Here is a 20,663-nt window from a genome sequence, read left to right as displayed (position 1 = left end):
AAAAAAAAAAAAAACCAAACAAACAATCATAATCTTCTTATTACCCATTTACAATAACAAGGAGAAGGTAGGGGAAGGAAAAGAAAGAGCTCTCTCTAGCCTGGATAAGATTTAAGAAAAATCTCAGCCTTGGCTTCAGCTCCCAGGAAAGCTTGAGAGGTGAAAGAGGGCCATGCGGAGGTCAGCAGGTGATTTACAGGATGGCAATGCAATGGCACCTAAAAAATTGAACAAGCTAGAAATTAAAGCAAACCATGGAGAGATAGCTAGGAAGCAGCATGACCCCCAGCCATCATGGAAGTGAAGGCTGTGCAGCAAACAAGGAAAGATGGGCCCAGAGAAGTTCTTGAGGTGATTTCGTTGGAGGTAGAATTTGGGATTTCCTTTTTTCCTTGGAATAGCCTGCTGCAGTCTGACACAATGAATGCAGGCACTTTAATCTATAGCTTGTAGATTAAAGGCAGAACTTTTCAGAACCATCTAAAGGATTTGGGAGCTTAAATTGCACTGCAAATTCCAGAGTAATCTGACCTGTAATTAATTAGACTCTTCTGGAGTATCTCTGCCTTCTGTTTTTAAGGTGGTTTTTTTTTTTCCCTTGCAATCTCTGAGAAAGTGTTTCAAAATCAGGACGTGATTAACTGGAGCATCCCACATTATAGAATTACATTGAGCAGGAGAACGTATGCAAGTGTTATTTCTGATTTCTGCTTCTTCATGTTTTTTGGAGTCACTGTTAGTTTCTTTCCTGAACAAAGAGATTTGAGGCTTTCTTGAACTAAGCCCCTCTTTATGAAGCCAACTACAGCACACTGGAAGCACAATTATGCGACTAAGATAAGATGAAATGCAGTGGTGATGCACCAATTCATCATGTTTGGGTTCTTCTAATGAAGCCCATTACTCACAGCAGAGAATTTTCTCAAGCAGTTAGTCACCAGCAGACAGCTTTCCCCAATACTCCTCCTTTTTCTGCAGCTGGTGAATAGCCTGGTCCTCCCCTCACCATCCCAAAAGTGCAATATTAGGAAAAGTCAACACCTAAATTAAAAGTAAACAAACAGTATTTAACTTTCCCTTAACCAAAAAAAAAATTAACAATAAAACAGAACACCTTTCAGGAGCAAGCAAACCTTTTTCATTTAATGAAAAAAAAAAAAGATAAAAACAGCCTGCTGTCCATTCAACACTACAGAAAGATACTGAGTATCTTTCTTTAGCTTATTAAAATAAGCATAAAAATAAACTACGTACTAATAACAGCTTGCATAGAAACATTTTGTTTTGTACTTCGTGCAAATCTTACTAAGTAAGGCATGTCTGCGAGCTTAGGGAGCAATGCAGGAGTTATCAGAGAATGCTGAGAAACTGCAAGGAAAATTCCAGGCAGTCTGCAATCCACATCCACTTACACACTTCATTTGACTTCAAAGCCCAACAGCTGATAGCTGCAGATCTGTCTGCGACATAAGGCAATATGGTATGTGTAGGGTCCAGCACCTGCTTTCAGCTACTCATGGGTTTAATACACATAAGATCACTTGAATTCAGCAAACCTGAGCCACTAGTTAAAAAGAAGCTTCGGTTGTGGATTGCTAAGAACCAGGTTTTGGGGAAAGCAAGGGAAGAGGTGAAGAGGACAATGACATCAAGAAGCACAACCCTTCACATACAGGAGTTTTGTGCAGATTGTGCATGTCTTTTTATACTGTGAACTTTCCCCATAGGGAAATGTTTTTTCAAACAAACTGTCTCCGAACAAGTTATCCAGAAGAGTATTTCTGGAACAGAAAAAGCTGACACGTTTGCCTCTCTCAGCCAGCCTACAAGTGTCTATTCCAGAAATTCAACAGGAATTAGTGACACTAAAGAAGGGTGGCTGTATAAAGAGGAAGGGATGAAGAAGGAAGCTGCAGTAAGAGCAGCATCAGAAATCACTCAAATAAGTTACGTAGCACAGAGGCAAATTATAAGGCCTAATCAGAATAATATTTTGCCTCCTTCTTCTCCCTCCAAATCAAGTATTTTCAGGAAATATTGACATACAACCTTCTTTTGTAAGCAGCTTTGCATTAAAAAATCTGTTTAAACTCCAAAAGCTTTTTTAAAACACATTAAAAAAACCCCACTAATAATAATCTTCAAAATCCCCCAGTACTTTGTAACATAAAATGGAATGCTCCTGGGCTAGAGCTGCCAACTCCTTCAGGAACTCCGGGAAAAGGGCAGCTGCAAGTACAGCATTCCTCACGTGTGCAGGAAGGCCAGGATGAGCCAGACCTTTCTTTCCTTTCTGTCCCAGGAAAGGCTGGAGTACTGTCGGGTAAGATTCAGAGAGGTTCCTTCCTTTCCCTGTGTTGCTGCTGTGCTGGACATTACCTAAAGCCAGAGGGAAAGGGATAGGGAGAGGTTAAAGAAAAAAAAAAAAAGGACTCTGTATATTAAGCACACACGGTATCTGTACAGTTCCCAAACCCAGTTTACAAGGATTGTGTTCAGAGCTGTAATTTGCAGTACCCAGATCATGCAGGGAGATACTCCACTTACCCAGCATTTTAAAGTTCTACATGGCCTGATTCTATTACATTTTTTATTAGCTATCTTTCCCCAGGTTATATATTATTCAGTTCCAGCTCTGATGAGAGAAATATACGGTATCTGTACAGTTCCCAAACCCAGTTTACAAGGATTGTGTTCAGAGCTGTAATTTGCAGTACCCAGATCATGCAGGGAGATACTCCACTTACCCAGCATTTTAAAGTTCTACATGGCCTGATTCTATTACATTTTTTATTAGCTATCTTTCCCCAGGTTATATATTATTCAGTTCCAGCTCTGATGAGAGAAATATGTGGGCAGAAGAGAAGGGAAAGATAAGAGTAATATGGATTTACCTTCTAAAATAGCAGATAATATCTACCCATCTAGACCCAGCATGGTTGTCTCCCATTTCACCAATACTGTGGCTCTAGCCCTCCCCCAGATCAAACTGTTGTTTTGACTTGACTTCTCTTTCTGTATCCTCTCCCCATGAATCATCATGTAAATGGGTTTGAGGCCAAGCTATCACATTGCTGCATAAGTTTGAAGCAAGCTAGGAACTAAGGGAAAAAATGTTTGAAAAATTGATTTTTCTGTAGCTAAGGCCCCACTAACTACACTTACCTTTAACTCCATGTAAAGCAACTAAACATTAGAAACAGAGCAAGCAGTAACCACTGTGTGCTCTGCTATATGATCTCTGCTGCCAGAGTTCAGAGGATCAGAGCTCAAGCATCAGAATGCATGGAATTACAGTGATGGCAGTACTTAAATTTCAATCAATTGCTCCTTGTTTCAACCTGAAGCAGAACTGCCTTTTAATTAGATGATCATTAATTTAATGAAACTAAAAGGTGACAAAATGTAGTGCTGATGGAAATAAAAACTTTACAAAGAAAAATTAACCTCTAGAACTCACTGCTACAAGATGTCATTCAGGCCAGAAGTGGAGACAGATAAAATCCTGTCTAACTTACAAGTGGATGTTCTCATGAGCTGTATAATAATTAAAAAAATAAAAGCACTGTTACATTAACTCACATACTGCAGATAAGCCAAACACTACATTGCTGCATGAAGGTTTCCCTCAAAATGCATTGCAGTTTATGTTAAAACAGCTCAGTCTCAAGTGACACCAGCCTTGTTGTGAAACCTCTCGAGCAGCTAACACAGGGGCCGTGGATGAAATGCCTCACTCTGAGCACAGCAATCCCTCTGCTCACAGCTCTGCATTCCCTACCTGCAGCCATCCTCAGGCACTGTGGAATTACCCTACACTTCCAAACACTCGAAAGAATTTTTGGTCTTAATCATTTAACAGACTTGTACTTTTCTTGAGTTTCAAACACCTTTCCAACGCCAGACTTATCAATCATTCATGTTGTTATTCTACAAATGTCTATGTACGAGTGAGAGTGTACAGGAATTTCAATTCTGTGGAAAAATCTGACTGTGGGAGGAAAAACAACTTAAATTATGAATTACAATGAAAAGATAAAGTTTTGAGCTTCCCCTAAAGACTTTTTTTCAGATTTTCTTATGTCAAAATGTTTCACAATTAATATTTTATGGTTTTTAAATAGTTTAGCCAATATAACCAGACAGTTAGTATACTGTTTTTAAACTCTTTGCTTTAAAGGAAGATTGAAACTGATACTTTCCTTTAAAATAATTTTTATTTAGATTTAACTGCTTATTTGGGAAAAAAACAAAAAGCACAGAAAGCTGATCTAGGAACCAGAGATTTGGGGGGGTTTATTTGACCAGGATTGTCCACTTCTTTCTAGGGTCAGGATACAACCGAAAACTGAGAAAATTAAAACTCTGAAGATCAGTACCAAAGCCCTGAAAGAAGGGAAGGGTTTCATACAGGATCTACACCCTGACAGCTCTAGATATGTAACCAGAGCCCAAACTGCTGTGTAAGGAAACCACCTGCTACTGCAAGCAGAAAATAATAAATTGTCCATTTCTACTCGAGCACCTCCAGAGACCATCCTTGTAAAGAGAAAGGAAATGCTCTGGAATGTTTTGGGTTTATATTTGTGTCCCTGCTAAGTCTGGCTTCTGGTTTTCAGATGTGAATTCTGCAGGAGGCCAGTTATGCTCAGACCTGGAGAGAACACTGGGGTTATTCAGCACTTCTGTTCAGGGGAAAAAATCCCTCAGAGACCAGTCAATTTGCATGATGCTCAGAGGTGGTATTCAAGCTAATGCAAAAAAAAGTCCTATGGGAGTTCCCTATTTGTTGTTTGTTTTGTTGGTTTTTTTCCATTTGCCATTATTGTAGCAGTTCCTATCTTGCACTTCTTAATCAATACAATGAACTACTGGTGGATGGACTACTGAGCCAGCTTTCCCCCAGGATTACAGTTTGACAACTTGCATCACCAGTCCTGTTGGGAACCAAGTCTGCAGTTATCCAGACATTTATTTACTCTCCACCTATTTGCCAAGAGAAGATTTCTTTACAGCAGTTGCCACATTAGAAGAAAATGTACCGACAGGGTGACTAAGCAGCATTGTTTCAAATTCCTACATAATGACCAGTATGAGTCAACCTGGCAAATTCCAAAGCCCACAGAAGAAAACTGACATAAAATAGGAAATATAAATAATGCCATTGGGAATGTATTATACAAAAGTTATTATTGCCAGCACCTGAATAAAAAGGACTCTGAATGTTGCCTCCTAACCTCATCTCCCACATGCTAGCTGCAATACCATCTAACTGTAAGGTTTTCTAATCTGTGGCACCAGAATGCAGAGCCTAAAGCACTGCTGACACTGGCAGAACACAGCTGCTTTTCAGCAGGCACCTTCCACAGACCAATTCTTCGAGAAGCAGCCTTAGCTAGATCTTAATTTTACAGACTAGGTGTACTGCAAACACTAGAAACACATACTATGCTGATTCGAAACTAGGTAGATTATTATTATTATTCAGAGCCTTGAAAAATGAAAACACAATTCAAATGGCATATAGAGAGTCCTGCTTTCCATATCTCTGGAAATTCAAGAAAAATATCAACACCTTCACAGAGGTATATGCAGAGTGGGTGACTCCAAATGATGAGTAAGCACACACCTGTAAATGCAGCCTCTCTGGAACCCTGTTGCAGAGTCAGCTCTTAATCTCTCACCAAATTTGACACATTCCCATCACATGAGAAGCTGACTTTTAAGGGAAACCTGCACCCAACACTGCCTGCTCAGCAGCAAGCTAAGAACAAGCACGTCCTCAGGGCAGGGCCCCAACTCTACCCATTGCCTGGCTGTGTCTGGAAGGTTCTTAGTTAGCATGTAAGACTCTTCATTTTGTTTATTTTCACTAGCCTGCCCCACAGTGGTATAAATAAATACTGGTAACTGTCAAGACAGGTGTAGTTTGCACTGTGCTTGAAAAGCAACAGATATTCCAGAAGTTCCCTGTAAAGCTGGCTTGGTGGGATGATAGCTGTTTAACTCCTCACTGCTCTCAAAGTGTCCTGGCTTTTACACACATGCACCCTCTTTTTTTAAAAAAATAATTCCTGTTTGTTTTGCTTTGTTTGCCATGCAAAAACATACATTGAAAGTTTCCTGGCTACTATCTATCTCCTTCAGTAGTAGCCCAAACCATGATGCGATGCCTTATTCAGTTGTTGCAGAAACTAATTCATCCTGGACTTCTGTCCTCCCTAACATTTATCAAAAAAGAACCAATGACTAGCTGAAGGTCAGGCTAAAAATAAAATGAAATCATGCACATATGCCACCTCACCTCATGCCTTGAAAGTGAGTTTGTTTATGGCCAAACTGACAGCAAGCCAAGAACTGATTTTGTTCCTTCTTTAAACAGATCTTTTATGTAACAAACAAAAGCTTCTAAAGAGCAAAGAATATCCAAATACACCCATACACTTTGGTCTACTGAGGATCATCAGTTTAAAGTCAGAAGGATACATGTGGTTTATGACATTCACAACACACCACACCTACTTTTAATCATCTGTAGAAAAGAAGAGGGTTAGCTGGTAAGTCATTCCACCCAGCACTCCTCTGAGTGGGGTTAACATTTACCTTTGGTTAGCAATTCTTCTGCAGCATCAGACATGTCCACACGAAAAAGCAAGTACTGTTGGGCCTCCAGGAGAAGACCTGGAAAGTCTTTTTCAATGGAAGCAAAATGTTCAATCTTATTTTTCACAGATGCCAGCACCTGCCAAAACAACAGCAACAATTAGTTCTTCCAGTGCAGCCACAGACTGACTACTCAGGCTTCCACTACCTGCATTAAAATAGAGTTATGTCAAAAGCTATGGTCATACAGAATTTCCAGTTCTTGGCACAAATGTAATTAAAACACTGAAAAGAAATAAGAAGCTCACAGACAGGTAGGAAAACTACAGGTGAAACTGAAAGAGCTAATGTAAGGTTTAAGAAGGCACCAAAAATACTGCTCCAGTGGGCATGGCTAACACCTGTGGTCAAATACCTGATAAAGTGACCGCACGCTGGGCTGGAACACCATGTTGGTGTTGAGCAGAAAGGAGCGAAGAAGGGGCTGTGGATAACTCGCCAGCTGAGTGATAATCCCAATAAGTAGCAAATTTACATGCAAGGAATTCTCCAGCATGTTCTCCAGCTTCGACAACACTACACTGATGAATGGTCCTGCAAAAAAAATTAGAAGGAACCAATGCTTTCATTTTCACAGAAGAAAAATCCTTAGATCCAGGAAATAGGCATTTAAAAGGAATTTTGATCACCATAACCAACCAATTTAGACCTCCCGCACACTAATTAAAGACAGCAGAGAGAAAAAACAAACTGTAGCTGAGCAGACAAAACAGACTTAACAGAGGTGTTAAAAGCTTTTGTGATTAGAAGCTCATTCACTTGCTACCCAATAATTTACATTAATGGCATATTTAACATGCATAACTATTCTACTTTACATGTGCCAATAAGGATTTGGCTTAGTACATTATGGTCTACCATTCTATTCCTCTTGAAGTTAATTGGAATGGCACTATTAGTTTCAATGCAAACAGAATCTGCTTTTTTTGCTCCTGCTGTGCCTTATTTCTATGTAAGGACTGGGAAAAGTAAATTATAGCTAGCTTGCTTGTCTTATAACAAAAATGGTGTTCTAAAGAAAATATGAAAATGCCTCTGTAAACATTAAAATCAAGAGCCGTGATAGTTCACATCACAAGAAAAGGCATTTTCAGTATTGCAAACAGTCACACAAAGCAGGGAAGATGCTAAAATAGATTTATAAGCAAAATTATTGGTAGACATGAGCTTTATCATATAAATGTCATCAATAAATAATAGCTTTAGTTTGTGTATTCATGCTGCAGGACAACCACTGAAATACAGAAGCATTTACCATGAAAGTACATAAACCCTTAGTGCTCAAGCTTAAGAAACCTTTGCAAAGCTGAGAATAACTTCAACCAAATACCACATGTTGTTAGACCACATGACTGGTGAGATGCCTGAGGAAGTCTGCACAAGAGACCTAATCTCAAATCAAGTCTTAGAAACACCCCTTGTCCCACCCCCAGTCCCACTACACTGTTCAGGATGCCTAAAAGCTTGGGAAACCATGCAGAAGAAACCCTGGGTGATGCAGTTACATGGAATATCCCACCCTCAACCATGGCACAAGATGCATGCCATGGGCATTTCTAGGGTCAGGCAGGTGGCCATAATCCAACCCCATTCCAGCTCCCCTCAGCTCACAGACAGCTACCACAGGAGCTAGCTGCACACAGCAGAGCTCAGTTTAATGTGCCTGCTCTAAACTACAGCAGAGGTCGAGGCAATTCTGGGCCTGTGCAACAAAAAGGATCAAATCAGAAGTGCCCTGCTGCCACTCCACCTAAGAGACCTCTGTTAAAGCTTGGAGGCTGTCATGCTTTACAGCATACAAAGCAAGCACTCCCTCAAGACTCATCTCTTGGGGCTAATGCTGGCACAGCTCTACTCACAAGAGGAAAGGTGGGAGGGAGCTCAGGTTGGTATCACACCCTGCAGGAATCCACCCTGCCATGGTACCCACAGTGGGACAGCCCCAAAAGCTTTTGTTGACATACAGTTTCCTCTGCCCAACATAATCTACTGCTTCCCCTATCATGTTCATAGTGACATTTTCACAGAGCTCCTGAGGACCACAGTGCAGTGGGAGCTCCACTGTATCAAAAAGGATGGCAGAAGAAGGAGTCGACATGTGCCACTGTTTCTCTCCTCTGTGTAACACTTCAAAGGTGACAAGGTAAAGCTGAAGCTAAATACTTGTAACAAGTGCTGCTTGCCACTGCAAGGAGGTTACAAAACAGATTTAAAAATTTCTCAGTGACAGCATGACTTCTACCCCCAAAAAATTATTGGACTGAGAATCAGAGGAAATAAGCAGAGTTTGGAAGCCTTGTAAGAAACAGGGTAACCAGATGAGAAGTCAAAAAATTATTCCTTTCCTAGCCATGAAATCAAGCACTGATACATGGAGAGGGAGGGAGCAAAGTATAAATTCCTGTTCCTGAAAACCACCTTCTTTCTTGCTCAGGAGAAAATAGGGATGATAATGCTTAACATTTTTACATTGGATATAAGACGCCAATAGAACATTTTCTCCATAGATCCATAGAAGATAGCATCTTTGCACTGCTGACACATACTAGGCATGGGAACCTCTGTCAGGCTATTTGATTCTGCAGAGAGAAGCCCTGTGCCATGGCAGCATCCCAAAACAGTAAAAGGAACCTAAAAATCTTTCTCAAACACATCTGCAAAAATAATCCAGCATTCCAAATTAAATCATGAATCATAGAATGGTTTGGGTTGGAAGGAGCCTTAAAGATCAAGTTCCAACCCCCCTGCCAAGGGCAGGGACACCCACTAGATCAGGTTGCTGTCTTTGAAAGGCCCTGCAATCTCAAGATTTCTGAGGCAGTGTCACGAGCATCTCCTTACATGCAACCGCTAGGATCTCCCTTAAAGCAAGGTAAAAGGCCTAAGAGTAAAACATGTTGAGGATGGGGAGCAAACAGTGAGGCTTTTTGTGTCTAGCTTTTTGGCAGGGGGTGGTTTTGATGTCGGTTTTTGGAAAGGCACAAATGGAGGGAGGGACTAGGTGAAGAATGAGAGACAGACAACATTTTTGAGCTACATTTGACAGCAGATAATGGAAAACAGAGAGATTTGAATGTGATTAGCTTCTGGTACAAGGAAATTGTCACCACAACAAAAATAGCACATTGAAAAACAGGCTGAATTTTTCAATTAAGAAACAGTGCCAAGCACTCTGGCCACAGCTGACCAGAAAGGGCTGCTTTTCAATGAACACATATTTTCCCCCTCCAAATAAACAAGCAGCCATCTTAAAGGGGTTTGGTTTTGAATGAGGAAACCTATATAGATTACTATTTTTTTACTATTTTCATTACTCTGGTATCTAGGAGACCTAATTCAAGATCAAGAGCCCACAGTGCAAGGAGATGCATAAATACAGATCTACAGCCCACTCTGACCTCCGGTAGCATTGTCATTCCTGAATAGCTTGGACAGCCAGCAGAGCCCAAGCTTACATTGCTGCCTGGCAGCAGACAAAGCAGCATACCAAGAGGGAGGGCAGACCTGACACTGAGAACAGGATGGTAGGGCAGAGCATGGAGACAGGCACGGACAGACATGGCACCGGTGCTGCCACCACGTGCTGCAATGTGGAACAGCAGAGAGGGGAAAATGGCACTGTGATTCCACAGCCATCGCATCAGCATTGTCACCAGAAAAATAAACTATTCAGCTGGGCTCTGTGTATTAGGACAGCTACTCCAAACCCCTTTCAACTGAAAAAACCTCCTCTAGAGTGATGGTGCTCTCACATGCAAACAACAAAACACATTTCAAATAATTGCCAAACAAAAGCAGCCAAAAGAACCCCTCCAAAAACTCAGACATCATTTGCTGTCAACACACTGATGGTTCTGCTGTACTTTAACGTGAGATGTCTCACTCTCCTTGGTCTCTTGGTCTCAGCTATTTGGGCTATAACCTCATTAGTGCCAGGGCTGTTCCTTGCTCTATGCTTATGCTATTGGCTGCACAGTATGAACTCATTTGGCCACCTTTAACCACCATGTCTTCCTGTATTTGTTATTTATGTAATTAACAGGACATTCCACCTGTAAATGGAACGCTCTGACTCCTCGAAGTGTGTTTAGGAGAGCCATCCTCCTTTGGTCCAAAGGGAGATGGCATGCTCTCTGCAGAAGGGGTGTCTGCTGAGAAATTCTCAAAGTCCTCTTCCTCTTCTGCTGGAGAGACAGGGTCAGGAGTATCCAACTTCTGCTCCTCCAAGCTTGTGCTGTTTGGATCCAGTTCCTTAATAATTTTGTCATACTGTGCAATGAAATCCTCACCATCTGTGCTCAGCAGTCTTACACTTAAGTTACAATCTGCCTCCTGAGAAGAAAGCTTCAACTCCAAGTCTGGCTGTGGATCAATCTCAGCCATTTTCTGGTTTATTTGTTCTTTCATTACACCTTGAGTTGAGCTTGAATTTCTCTTACTGTGCTCATCCAAGTCCATTTCCAGCTGGGTCTTTGCAAGAGGCCCATTGATTACTGTCTGGCTTTGCACCTCATGTTCTCTGGCTGCATTTAAAGTTTTCTCCTTGGAGCTGTCATCATCTTGAGTATCCTTCTGGGCGCATAACCTGTAAACCATAACATCATCCTGAAAGTCTGATTCCTCTATGTAAGAACCTTTAATGAGCATAATGGCATTTTTTTTCATTTCTTGAATGTGTTTTGGTGGCTCTGCTGGTGGCTGCATTTCTGCGCTTCCCAGATCATCATACGCTTGTGGTGAGCTCACATTAGAACCAGGAGAAATTCCTGTGTCATAGCTATCATCCCATTCTAGCTCCAACTGCATCTTCTCACTGCATGGAGTTACTTGAGAGGAGCTACATGTGCTAGGTGTCCTTTGCTGGAGCCGAAACATGGGGTGTTCCACATCTGTACTGTTCTCCTCAGCAAGTGTTTGGATAAAGGTGTCTGGATCAGGGTTTACCCCATCATACAAAGCAGACCAAACCTTACAATCTTTCAAGCACTGGAGGATGGCTTCTTGAGCTTCCCCCAGGTACTGCAAGTAGCTGATGTCCACAGCTCTTCCATATTCCACGATGCAAGCAGATTCAGAGGAGCGTCCACCAGGATCTGCAAGTGAAGATGACTCATACCATGAGTAGTATATCAAATTTTCTCTAGAAAGGCATCCACTAAAACATTGCAGGTAGAGTTTTTAACCCCAACCATCCAATAAGGCAGGAAGACCAAAGCATAAAGATGCTCATAAACATACATGACTTGTTCCTATTGCAAAGACAGAGCAGTAACTCAAGATTTCTGAGAGGAGCTCAAATTCAAACCTTAGACTGGCAACCACTCGGAAGCAGCAAGAGTTGCTGTCATGTATCTGTACATTATTTTCATGAATACATATTCAAGTTGGATAGCTGTCAAAATAAGGTTTCGATAGACCTGGACACATGGAAGAAATTAAATAAGCTTTCTAGTCCAAGCTTGCCCAGTTTACTGTTGCCCAACACATTTTCTCCCCCTCCCATTCTCTCCCACTTCCTCCCATGAGGTGCTACCAAATCAAACTCGCTTAATGATCTGGTCTTCCCAAGCACCACTTACCTTTAGTTTGTGCTGCTTTTGTCCATAGGATATAATCTTTTCCTTGGCTTTCAAGTGTCAGAGTGATTCCAGTGGTGCAGCAGACTGGTGTCAGGGCCAGCAGTTTTGCAGCAGATACAGAATAGCAGTCTCTCTCTTTCACAGCACGGCGCTGGCTCAGCATCATGTGGTTGCATGGGATCAGATACCTGAAACAGCAGTGTCTAGCATTACTTATTATCCTTTCATCTTAGAGAAAGCAACAACCTATAAAATTCTCTTCCCACCCTCCTGCCTTCTCCAAATTAAAAGAAACAGTAACAATAACATTTACAGCAATCCGTTTTCTAAACCTCCCTGGAGAATGAAGCTCTGACTCTTTACATTGTGATGCTTGGTTTGATGAGGAACTGTCAAGACAAGTAGAGAGAGGAGACGAGTTGCATCACAACAGGGAAGTGAACAATCCTTTGCAGGTCAGAGCAAACCTGCTGTAAGAAAGTATGGGGGGAGTGCACGATGGGCAGATGTCAAAGGTCATCAGAATGCTTTGGTCCAACTACGAGTGAGCTCTGTCTCAGAATCCTCAATTTGTTTTCCTGGGAAATCCAGAGAGAGACAGTTTATGCTTGCCAGGCAAGCAGCCAGCAAAAAAGATGGAAGGGTCATCAAGGTGTTTTACTGCAATAGATCGAGACTGAGCTCTCAGGCAGAGGATGGAAGAAGCTATGGAGAATACAGGAACAGAGAAAGCACAGTCCCATGTTGAACTTCTTTAGAGCACTTTTGGTTTACTTTTAAAAGGCACTTTATTAAGAGCCTCAGGTTAACTGGATTGATGTTTTGCCATTTAAAATACAAACAAATTCTAAAGGATTCCTTAAATAAACAAAAAGAAGCCTAACCACAGCACTCTGCTAGTGGAGTGGTGATATGAATTCACAAAGATCCAAACAGCATTCTCAGGCACAATAGCCAGAACGATATGGAATTTCACCTTAATGCCTGTGTGTGGAAACACAGATGACCTGGAACACTCATGTGATCCACAGTGCTAAAAGCCCAAGTTAGTTACACCATTATTTCCAAATAATCAGTTCTCATCTAATATACACACCTTGATTATAAGTATCTTGAATCAATGTATAGAACCACCAGTTAAAACCAAAAATAATCAAAGCATTTAGTACATTACATAAAAATCTACCTATAATAGTTCAGGAACCCGAAGTATTCTCAGTGAGAGTGGAATCAAAGACGAGGAAGCAACAAGAAAGAAGGTGGAAGCTGCAAACAAGTATCACAGAGCATAATAGACTAAAGGAAACATGCAGGAGAGAAGAATTACACATTTAGAAGCAGGGAATAAGAAGTTTGGAGGTGATAAATATATTCTTAGCTTCTCTTCTCTCACTTTCATAGAAATAAATCACAGGAAAAATCTCTTGCTCTGAAGATCTTGGGATGTAAATTACACTTCGTTAGGTCTGGTGGACTTTTGTCAGGATCATAAATATTCTTCTCTCTGTAGTTGCTTGGATTTCTGCTCTCTTGGAGAGCTTACATCCAGCTCTGCATCCATAGGCAGAGACCATATGTCCCAGAGTTAGGATGAAGAATGGGAAAAGGAGTTTGGGCTTTACCTTAAAACAAGCTGTAACATCACATCTTCACAATGCAAGCCAATGAGTGTTCTGAACAATGCCAAGGAGACCACACAGAGCTGGAAAATAAATGTTGTCAGTTTTTGATCTGGAAATTGTATCTTTCCAATCTTCCCTGCATACTACACTACAAAATGGCTCTGCCAGGACATCATGCTTTATAAGACACGCTTTGCATGATATTTCATTTTGGCAGCACCCCATGGGGTTTTTTTTTACAAGTTGTCTAGAGCTATACATAACATATTACATTTTAACAAAATACAATCCAGAATTTTCCTTCAAATAAGCTATTAAAAAAACAATAATTTACCAGTCTTAAATACTATTCAAGTTTATTAATTTAACTTAGCATGAGCTGAAACCTGTCCCTTCCGATACAGCGTGTTAGTTTTTACCTAACTAAAGGTCTTTTACTAAAGGTCTTTTACTAAACTAAAGGTCTTTTCTGAAAGAAAAGTTATAAATTACCTCAAGTTTCTGTTGCTTTAAGCATAAGGAATGATTACTGTTCTGCACATTAAGAAGCTGAATGGTTCTAGAATAGCTTAATGTACTGACACTGACCAGAACAAAGTCATTTTGGTCAGAATCTACTCCATATGGAATGTTCATAATCCCTCTATTACAGGTCACTTAACAGCTCAGAACTATGGCAAGGCACAAAGATCCTTTCTGTGAGACCAGGAGAATGGATAGGATTCCTCATAGGAATTGCATGCTTGCCTTTTTGCCAAAGGTCTGATCAAATATCCCTGTAACTAGGTATTTCAGTAGTCACACTCAGCAGAGACAAAAGTCATACCCACTCCGTGACAGGCACTCCACTTCCACACTGGTTTTACATCAGGCTAGAAATATGGACTTTTCTACAGGCTTGTTTGGTCATTAATTAGGCATACAACACTTTCAAAGCTATCCTACAGTACATTTTTACCTGCCAGTCACTTGCTAGATGGCAGTTGTGCCCAAAGTGGTAGAAGCATGAGCTGTAAGCTTTCACAGACCACACTATTCTTGTACCCCTACTTCTCAACATGTATTTCCTTGGGCATGTTCGCCTGGGCTGGTCTCTCATGAAAACAGTATCTTACAGGAGGCTTGGACTCCAAGACCAGGCTGACTCCTGTGAGAATTATTTAGCATAAATTGACCCTTTCCTGAAGTTACAATTCGGTGTTTGAATCTTGTCTCTCCCTATATTAATTATGTAAACTCAAATAACTAATATATGAAATTAATTGCACTTTCCAGTAGCTAACAAAATGAACAGATTAGGACAAAATAAGAAAAAAGCTACAGATATTTCTTGATCTCATTTTTTCAGTCACTGAACATCATTTGTAACTCATTCAGGATTAATGATTAATATGATCAGCTGTCCATGGTGACCAAGACCAGATGAATGCATGGATTTCTTAAACTATATATATGCATACATGTATCTCCCCTAACTTGCTAAGTATCGCTGTGAAACAGTTAAATAACGAAGTTTAAGTGAACCTCAGTTGATAAGTCTCTGAAAAATGAAAGTTTTTTTGACTGCCTTTCCTAGTTTGGTCATTGAACACCCACAGAAGTACAAAAGAAGGAGAAAAAGCAGAGAGAAGTGGAAAATGCTCATGAAGTGACCTGGTGTGAGGCAAAGCAGAGCTCAAACTTGTTGCTCTGCCACCGCTCTCCACTGCTTTTACTAAGAGTCAAGAGATAGTCCAAGACTTCATGTCTTTAGATATAGATGGAGAAAGTAAAATGGCAAGAGAGGAAGAAATACCCAGAACTGGAGTTCTTAATGTGAACACAAGGGCAGAATTGAAGAGCTTCACAACAAGCCTTTGGAAGAAGTCTGATCCCTGCATGAAAGGTGCATTTTAGGTGGCAGAGGGACATGGGAGAAAAAGAGGAAATCTCATTTCCTCTGTGAAATTTACAGAGAGCCAAGTCTAACTTTCTTCATGCCATGAAAGTTCAAAAAAAACCTGCCTTAAATTATCTTGTATTTAACAAATTTCAGTTTATAGGAAAACATTAGTCATTTGCCTTGCAACCATATGGCAAAATAGGAATCTTCTGAATACATAAAACTAGTCTGTTTTTGTATTTTGTAAAAAGGTAAGATTTCAAATACATTCGAGAGACAAAGAGGATAGTATTGTCCTAAGTCCTTTTGGGCATCTGTTCATATAAGTTTAAACCTGTGAATTATTAATCAGTATTTTCATCAATAATAATGTATGCAGCTTTTGTGCCACGGAAACACACAGAAGGCTGCAGTTCTGGCTTTTGCACTTGGCCAAGCTATACTGCAGAAAACTTTAGCACCACAGAACCATTTTGGCTGAGATCCTGAGTTGCTCAGGGCTGTAGAATTCTTTACAATTCTCATCTCATTTGCCTAAGGAGCAGTAACTAATGATTAACAGAGACAACAGCTTTTGCATTTTTGAAGACAGAAGCTGTTTCAGTTTTCAGAGTCAATCCATCTCAGAGATGCACAAACAGCAGCACATATTGATATTTGCAAGGACTTACATTTCAAAACAATGCTCAGATGATGCTACTGTCCCTAACACAAATTTTATGCACATGCTGGTGTTCTGGCTTCTCCAAAACATTATTGCACATTCTAAACATTCACTTGCACTAAAACATTATTCTTAATTTCATGCACAGAGCTGCGCGTCACCCAAGAGTGAGCCAAGGCTGCAAGCCAAGCAAGGCTCAGGAAGGTTACCAGTGCAACAAGCAGTCAGGTTCTCAGCCAGAAGATCCAATTTCTTAGCAAAGGGAACTACTCTCTCTGTCAGCTGGCCCTCCAGCCTCTGTGGTGCACTGTGCCTAGGCTGAGAAGGGGTCAGTGCAGATCTGAGATAAACCTTACTGCACAGGGAAGTGAAAGCAAAGAAAAGGGAGCAGCAGCCTGATCACCTGAACAAGAAAGCACGTTCTTTTAACCAAAGAAAGCAGGTCCTGATCACCTGAACAAGAAAGCACGTTATTTTAGCCAAAGAAAGCAGGGAATGTCATAGTTCAGTAAACATGCTACAATAATACAGACTAGATTCCTGAGAACACATCAGCAATATCGCAGTGAACAACTGGGATCAATTTGGAGACATCCTTACAGGGCCCCCATTGCTTCCCCAGAAGGACTATTTGCAAATGCCTGTTGCTTGGCAAAACTCCAAAGATCAAAAATGCTCCTCACGACAAGTGTATTTAGTGCCAGGGAGAGTTACCAATGATAGCACTAATCCAGCAGTGTTCAGAATAAAAATGCTTCCAAATTTACCTTTTATCTTCTAACAGAATTCAAACTTCCATAAGCCTTCATCTCCCTCTATCCCTTTTTCCACATGTGTGAAACCACTTCACATGTTTATCAACTTTGTACAGTGGTAGCTAAATGTTATAACACATCCCAAAGAACTGAGGGGGTGGAGAAATCACATCTTTGGGAGAGGGGAAGAAGATTCCTAGGTAAACAGGTACCCAGCTGTAACATACGGAATATCCAATTAAAATATTTAACCTACATCCATGCTGAGTACCTGAACTTCCTTTCTGCTTGCCTTACCCGGAATGGTGTGTTGATCCTGCTAGTAAGTGTATCTAGGATATGCACATTCTCGTGTCGGTGCAGCAAAATGAAGCGGAGGAAAATCTTGAGGAGAGCTGGCTCAGAAACACTACGCAAGAACAGATCCAGGTATGCAGTAGTGGTCATCACTTCTTCCACAGTCACCTACAAGCAAAAGTAAAGCAAAAGTAGTGTAAATGCAAACATACTGGACACAACAAGTATCCATCCATCCATCCATCCATCCATCCATCCTCTACAAGTGTGAATCTGGCAAACACTCTAAGTTCTCCAGGCATAACACTGCCACAAAAACGCTGAGGTCTTTGCTCTTAAATTTGCAGACCATGCTTCTGAATGCCTTGCAAACATTTGGAACCCATTTATTATCTGTCTTGCTTCCCCAGGAATAAGAATCCTCCCCCAAAATCTGAAACCACAAATCTCACACCTACTGAAAATCAAAGAACCAAATCATGCTAGAAGATCCCCACCACCTTTCTGCCCACGTCACCTCTTTTGTATCACACTTCTGTCATCTCTCAGCAGCATTTTTAAATGTTGTGAATACATGCATCTATCACTTAATTAAAAATAAATGTCAGAGCACAATCAAAGCACAGTACAAAGTCATGGTCCTAGAGCTTTAAAGAAAAAACCCTCATAGATGTCCAGAGTTGTGCCACAGCACAATTTCTCAACGTACTCAATTTTTACAAGGAGTATGTATGAACCTATATACACACATAAAGCTAAACCCAGAATCTTCACTACTGACTCTGAGTAGATCAAAATAGAATTCAAATATCCATGTGACATTTGCATACCATAACCCATGCTGCTCTGTTTATTGCAATCCCCTGGAGACCATCTATTCACAGTATGCACTGTCAAAGCACAGAAAATTCCAAAGCCCACCTCTGTGCAGCTCTTGCCAAGTCAGCTTTTTTCAGTTACCCAGGAACCTAATAAGCTTAAGTGCATAAAGATAAACCCTTAAATACAAAAATCTGCCTATATGAAAGGAAGTATTAAACATCTTTTGTTTACCAAACTGAGCTGGATAAATGAAAAGACTGATTTTATTAAATAAAAAAATAAAACCCCAAAGCTGTCACTTAAGAGCTAAGAGGATTTAGAAAATACTCAGAAAGGCAACATTTACGTAACATGCTGTAAATATGAAAATCCCTATCCCATTATGCTGCATGTTAGCCATGTACACAGTAATGTCATGATGCAAACATTCTCTTTAAAGCATTTAAGATCACAAGTTGCTTCTAGCTGGTTACACAGTACACAGGAATGGGGTGTGCAGCCTGCAGACCCTGTGGAGAGAGAAGCTCTAAAGTTAAGGTCATTGAATCACTCTCAGTCTCAGGTTTTATTCTAGTACTCAGCTACACCATCCTTAATAACCAGCTACCAGCTTGTTTTGGCATTAGAAACAAAACACCAGTGAAGCAGCAACAGTCCAATTTTTCATCCGGTAATAGAAGTTCAGCTCCAACTAGAAAAGCTTTTTTTTTCCAATAGCCAAAATGTGTGGGGACTTGTGGTCTAAAAAAGAATGGCTTTCCGATCAAAGTTTGCGACTGTTGCCCTGAGAACTGGTTGGGTTTTTTCCTTTTCCTCTTTTTTTTTTTTTTTTTTTAACAGCAGTGAGCCGTAAAAAGCAAAGCCTAAGAAATCCATCATGTGACATCATTATGATAGCATAGAGTTCATTGACAAGTTTAAACCCTCTGCCAAGCAAAGGCCAGACAGAAGCAATACATCGTTACGTCTCCGTGTCACTTCTTCATCCTTTATGGGGAAAAGGAAGCACGTTCTTGGCCTGCAGGGTTCACAGATGTTTGCTGACAGCACGTATATGTATAAAATACTGAAGCTGTAAATGAAAGCAAGAAAAGCCAGCAGATTCACAAGGGCAGTGACCTTCTTCTGAAACCGAAGCTCTTTGGGCAACTCATCCTACATTTCTATCAGTGAGAGAAATTCATATGCTTTTCAAAGTGCATATCATGAATGAAACAAAGAGCAGAAGAAAGTCAGTTGGAGACTACTCTAGAAAAGAAATGCTGAGTTCTGAGTTCACTGCTCCTAACAGCTTGGAAACTAGACAAAAAAAGAGATCTTGTTTTATAGCCAACACTTCACTGATACCACTAAACAGAGCTAGAAGAACCAACCAATGATTAATGAATCCCCAAACGGTTCACAAAGAAGTAACATAATCTTGTTAAATCTTAATTGTTTGAATTGAGGGGGTTTTGTGCAGGGTACCACATTACACTTAATTTTTAGTTCTTGGGAGAAATGTTGCTGAATCTGCTTAACTATGTTGAAAGAAAGAGAGAAGATGTCTAAGTTTCGTCAAGATTTAAATGGATTTGTAAGAATCTTTTTTTCATTAGTCAATGAAAATATACTGCCTTAGCCACAACACTCCTTCAAACTTTCTCAATAAATGAGGATAGGTCTACTTTGCAGCTCACTGTGCAACACTCAAAGTAGGCAAGTTAATGCTGTACAAGTGAATTCTAATACAATTGTGTTCTAGAGGTTTCAGTGCTCTCTTAGTGTGCCTTTGTGTGCAACTGGTCCATACAAACCAGCAAAGAGACCATCCTTCTGCTTCCTTGCAAGAGCAAATCAAACTAAAAAATTGCTTTTGGACATTTAAATGAAAGCCATGCAGGCATCTTAGGAAAAACATCAATTAACCTGGCAAGCAGATGTCTGTGCTTTTACAATTATATCTTATTTTGCCACCTTGCATTCTGGGCTTGCTTCTCCCTTTTAGCATATCTGACAGTAAGTGTAACTTCTGAAGATTTGAGGCACCTAGAGAAGTATTCAAGAAAGCAATTTTAACTCCATGAGGCTAATTTTCCTTTTACTCAACGGGATACATTAGTCTGCTCTGATTGAGCCTCTAGAGAACTCACTCTTTTTGCAATTAACTAGGGAAGGACATTGGAGGAATTAGTTACACTAGGCAAAACCCACCCTTGGCAAAAAGCCTTTTAACTCTGCACACTTTCTCTGTGGATCACATCATACATATTACATCGAGTGTAGAAAGTGAGACTAGTTCAATTTGTGCAGTTATTACTGAAGATCTCTGTTTTGTAAGATACCAAAGCCATGCTATTAAGCTTCATTCAGACTACCTGCTCATTGTCTCTTCTTAAA

At 40.4% G+C, this 20,663-nt stretch overlaps 1 protein-coding gene across 1 annotated transcript in view; it reads right to left on the bottom strand.

The window, feature by feature from the left end:
* Positions 1–2,128: 2,128 nt before the first annotated feature.
* The window catches only part of FAM160A1 (family with sequence similarity 160, member A1), a 36,172-nt gene continuing 17,637 nt past the window's right edge, over positions 2,129–20,663 (bottom strand). The window contains exons 5-11 of the mRNA XM_009070419.1: positions 17,463–17,630; positions 13,865–13,944; positions 12,243–12,430; positions 10,716–11,756; positions 7,019–7,197; positions 6,604–6,742; positions 2,129–2,379 (exon numbers count right to left, since the gene is read on the bottom strand). Of these exons, the coding sequence (XP_009068667.1) occupies positions 2,129–2,379; positions 6,604–6,742; positions 7,019–7,197; positions 10,716–11,756; positions 12,243–12,430; positions 13,865–13,944; positions 17,463–17,630 (2,046 nt within the window). The remainder of the gene's footprint in view (positions 2,380–6,603; positions 6,743–7,018; positions 7,198–10,715; positions 11,757–12,242; positions 12,431–13,864; positions 13,945–17,462; positions 17,631–20,663) is intronic.

The sequence above is a fragment of the Acanthisitta chloris genome, unplaced genomic scaffold (genome assembly GCF_000695815.1).
Source record: "Acanthisitta chloris isolate BGI_N310 unplaced genomic scaffold, ASM69581v1 scaffold3432, whole genome shotgun sequence".
In the NCBI taxonomy this organism is placed as follows: domain Eukaryota; kingdom Metazoa; phylum Chordata; class Aves; order Passeriformes; family Acanthisittidae; genus Acanthisitta; species Acanthisitta chloris.
The sequence above is the reverse complement of the archived record's forward strand: the minus strand, read 5'-3'. Positions and strand labels throughout refer to the sequence as shown.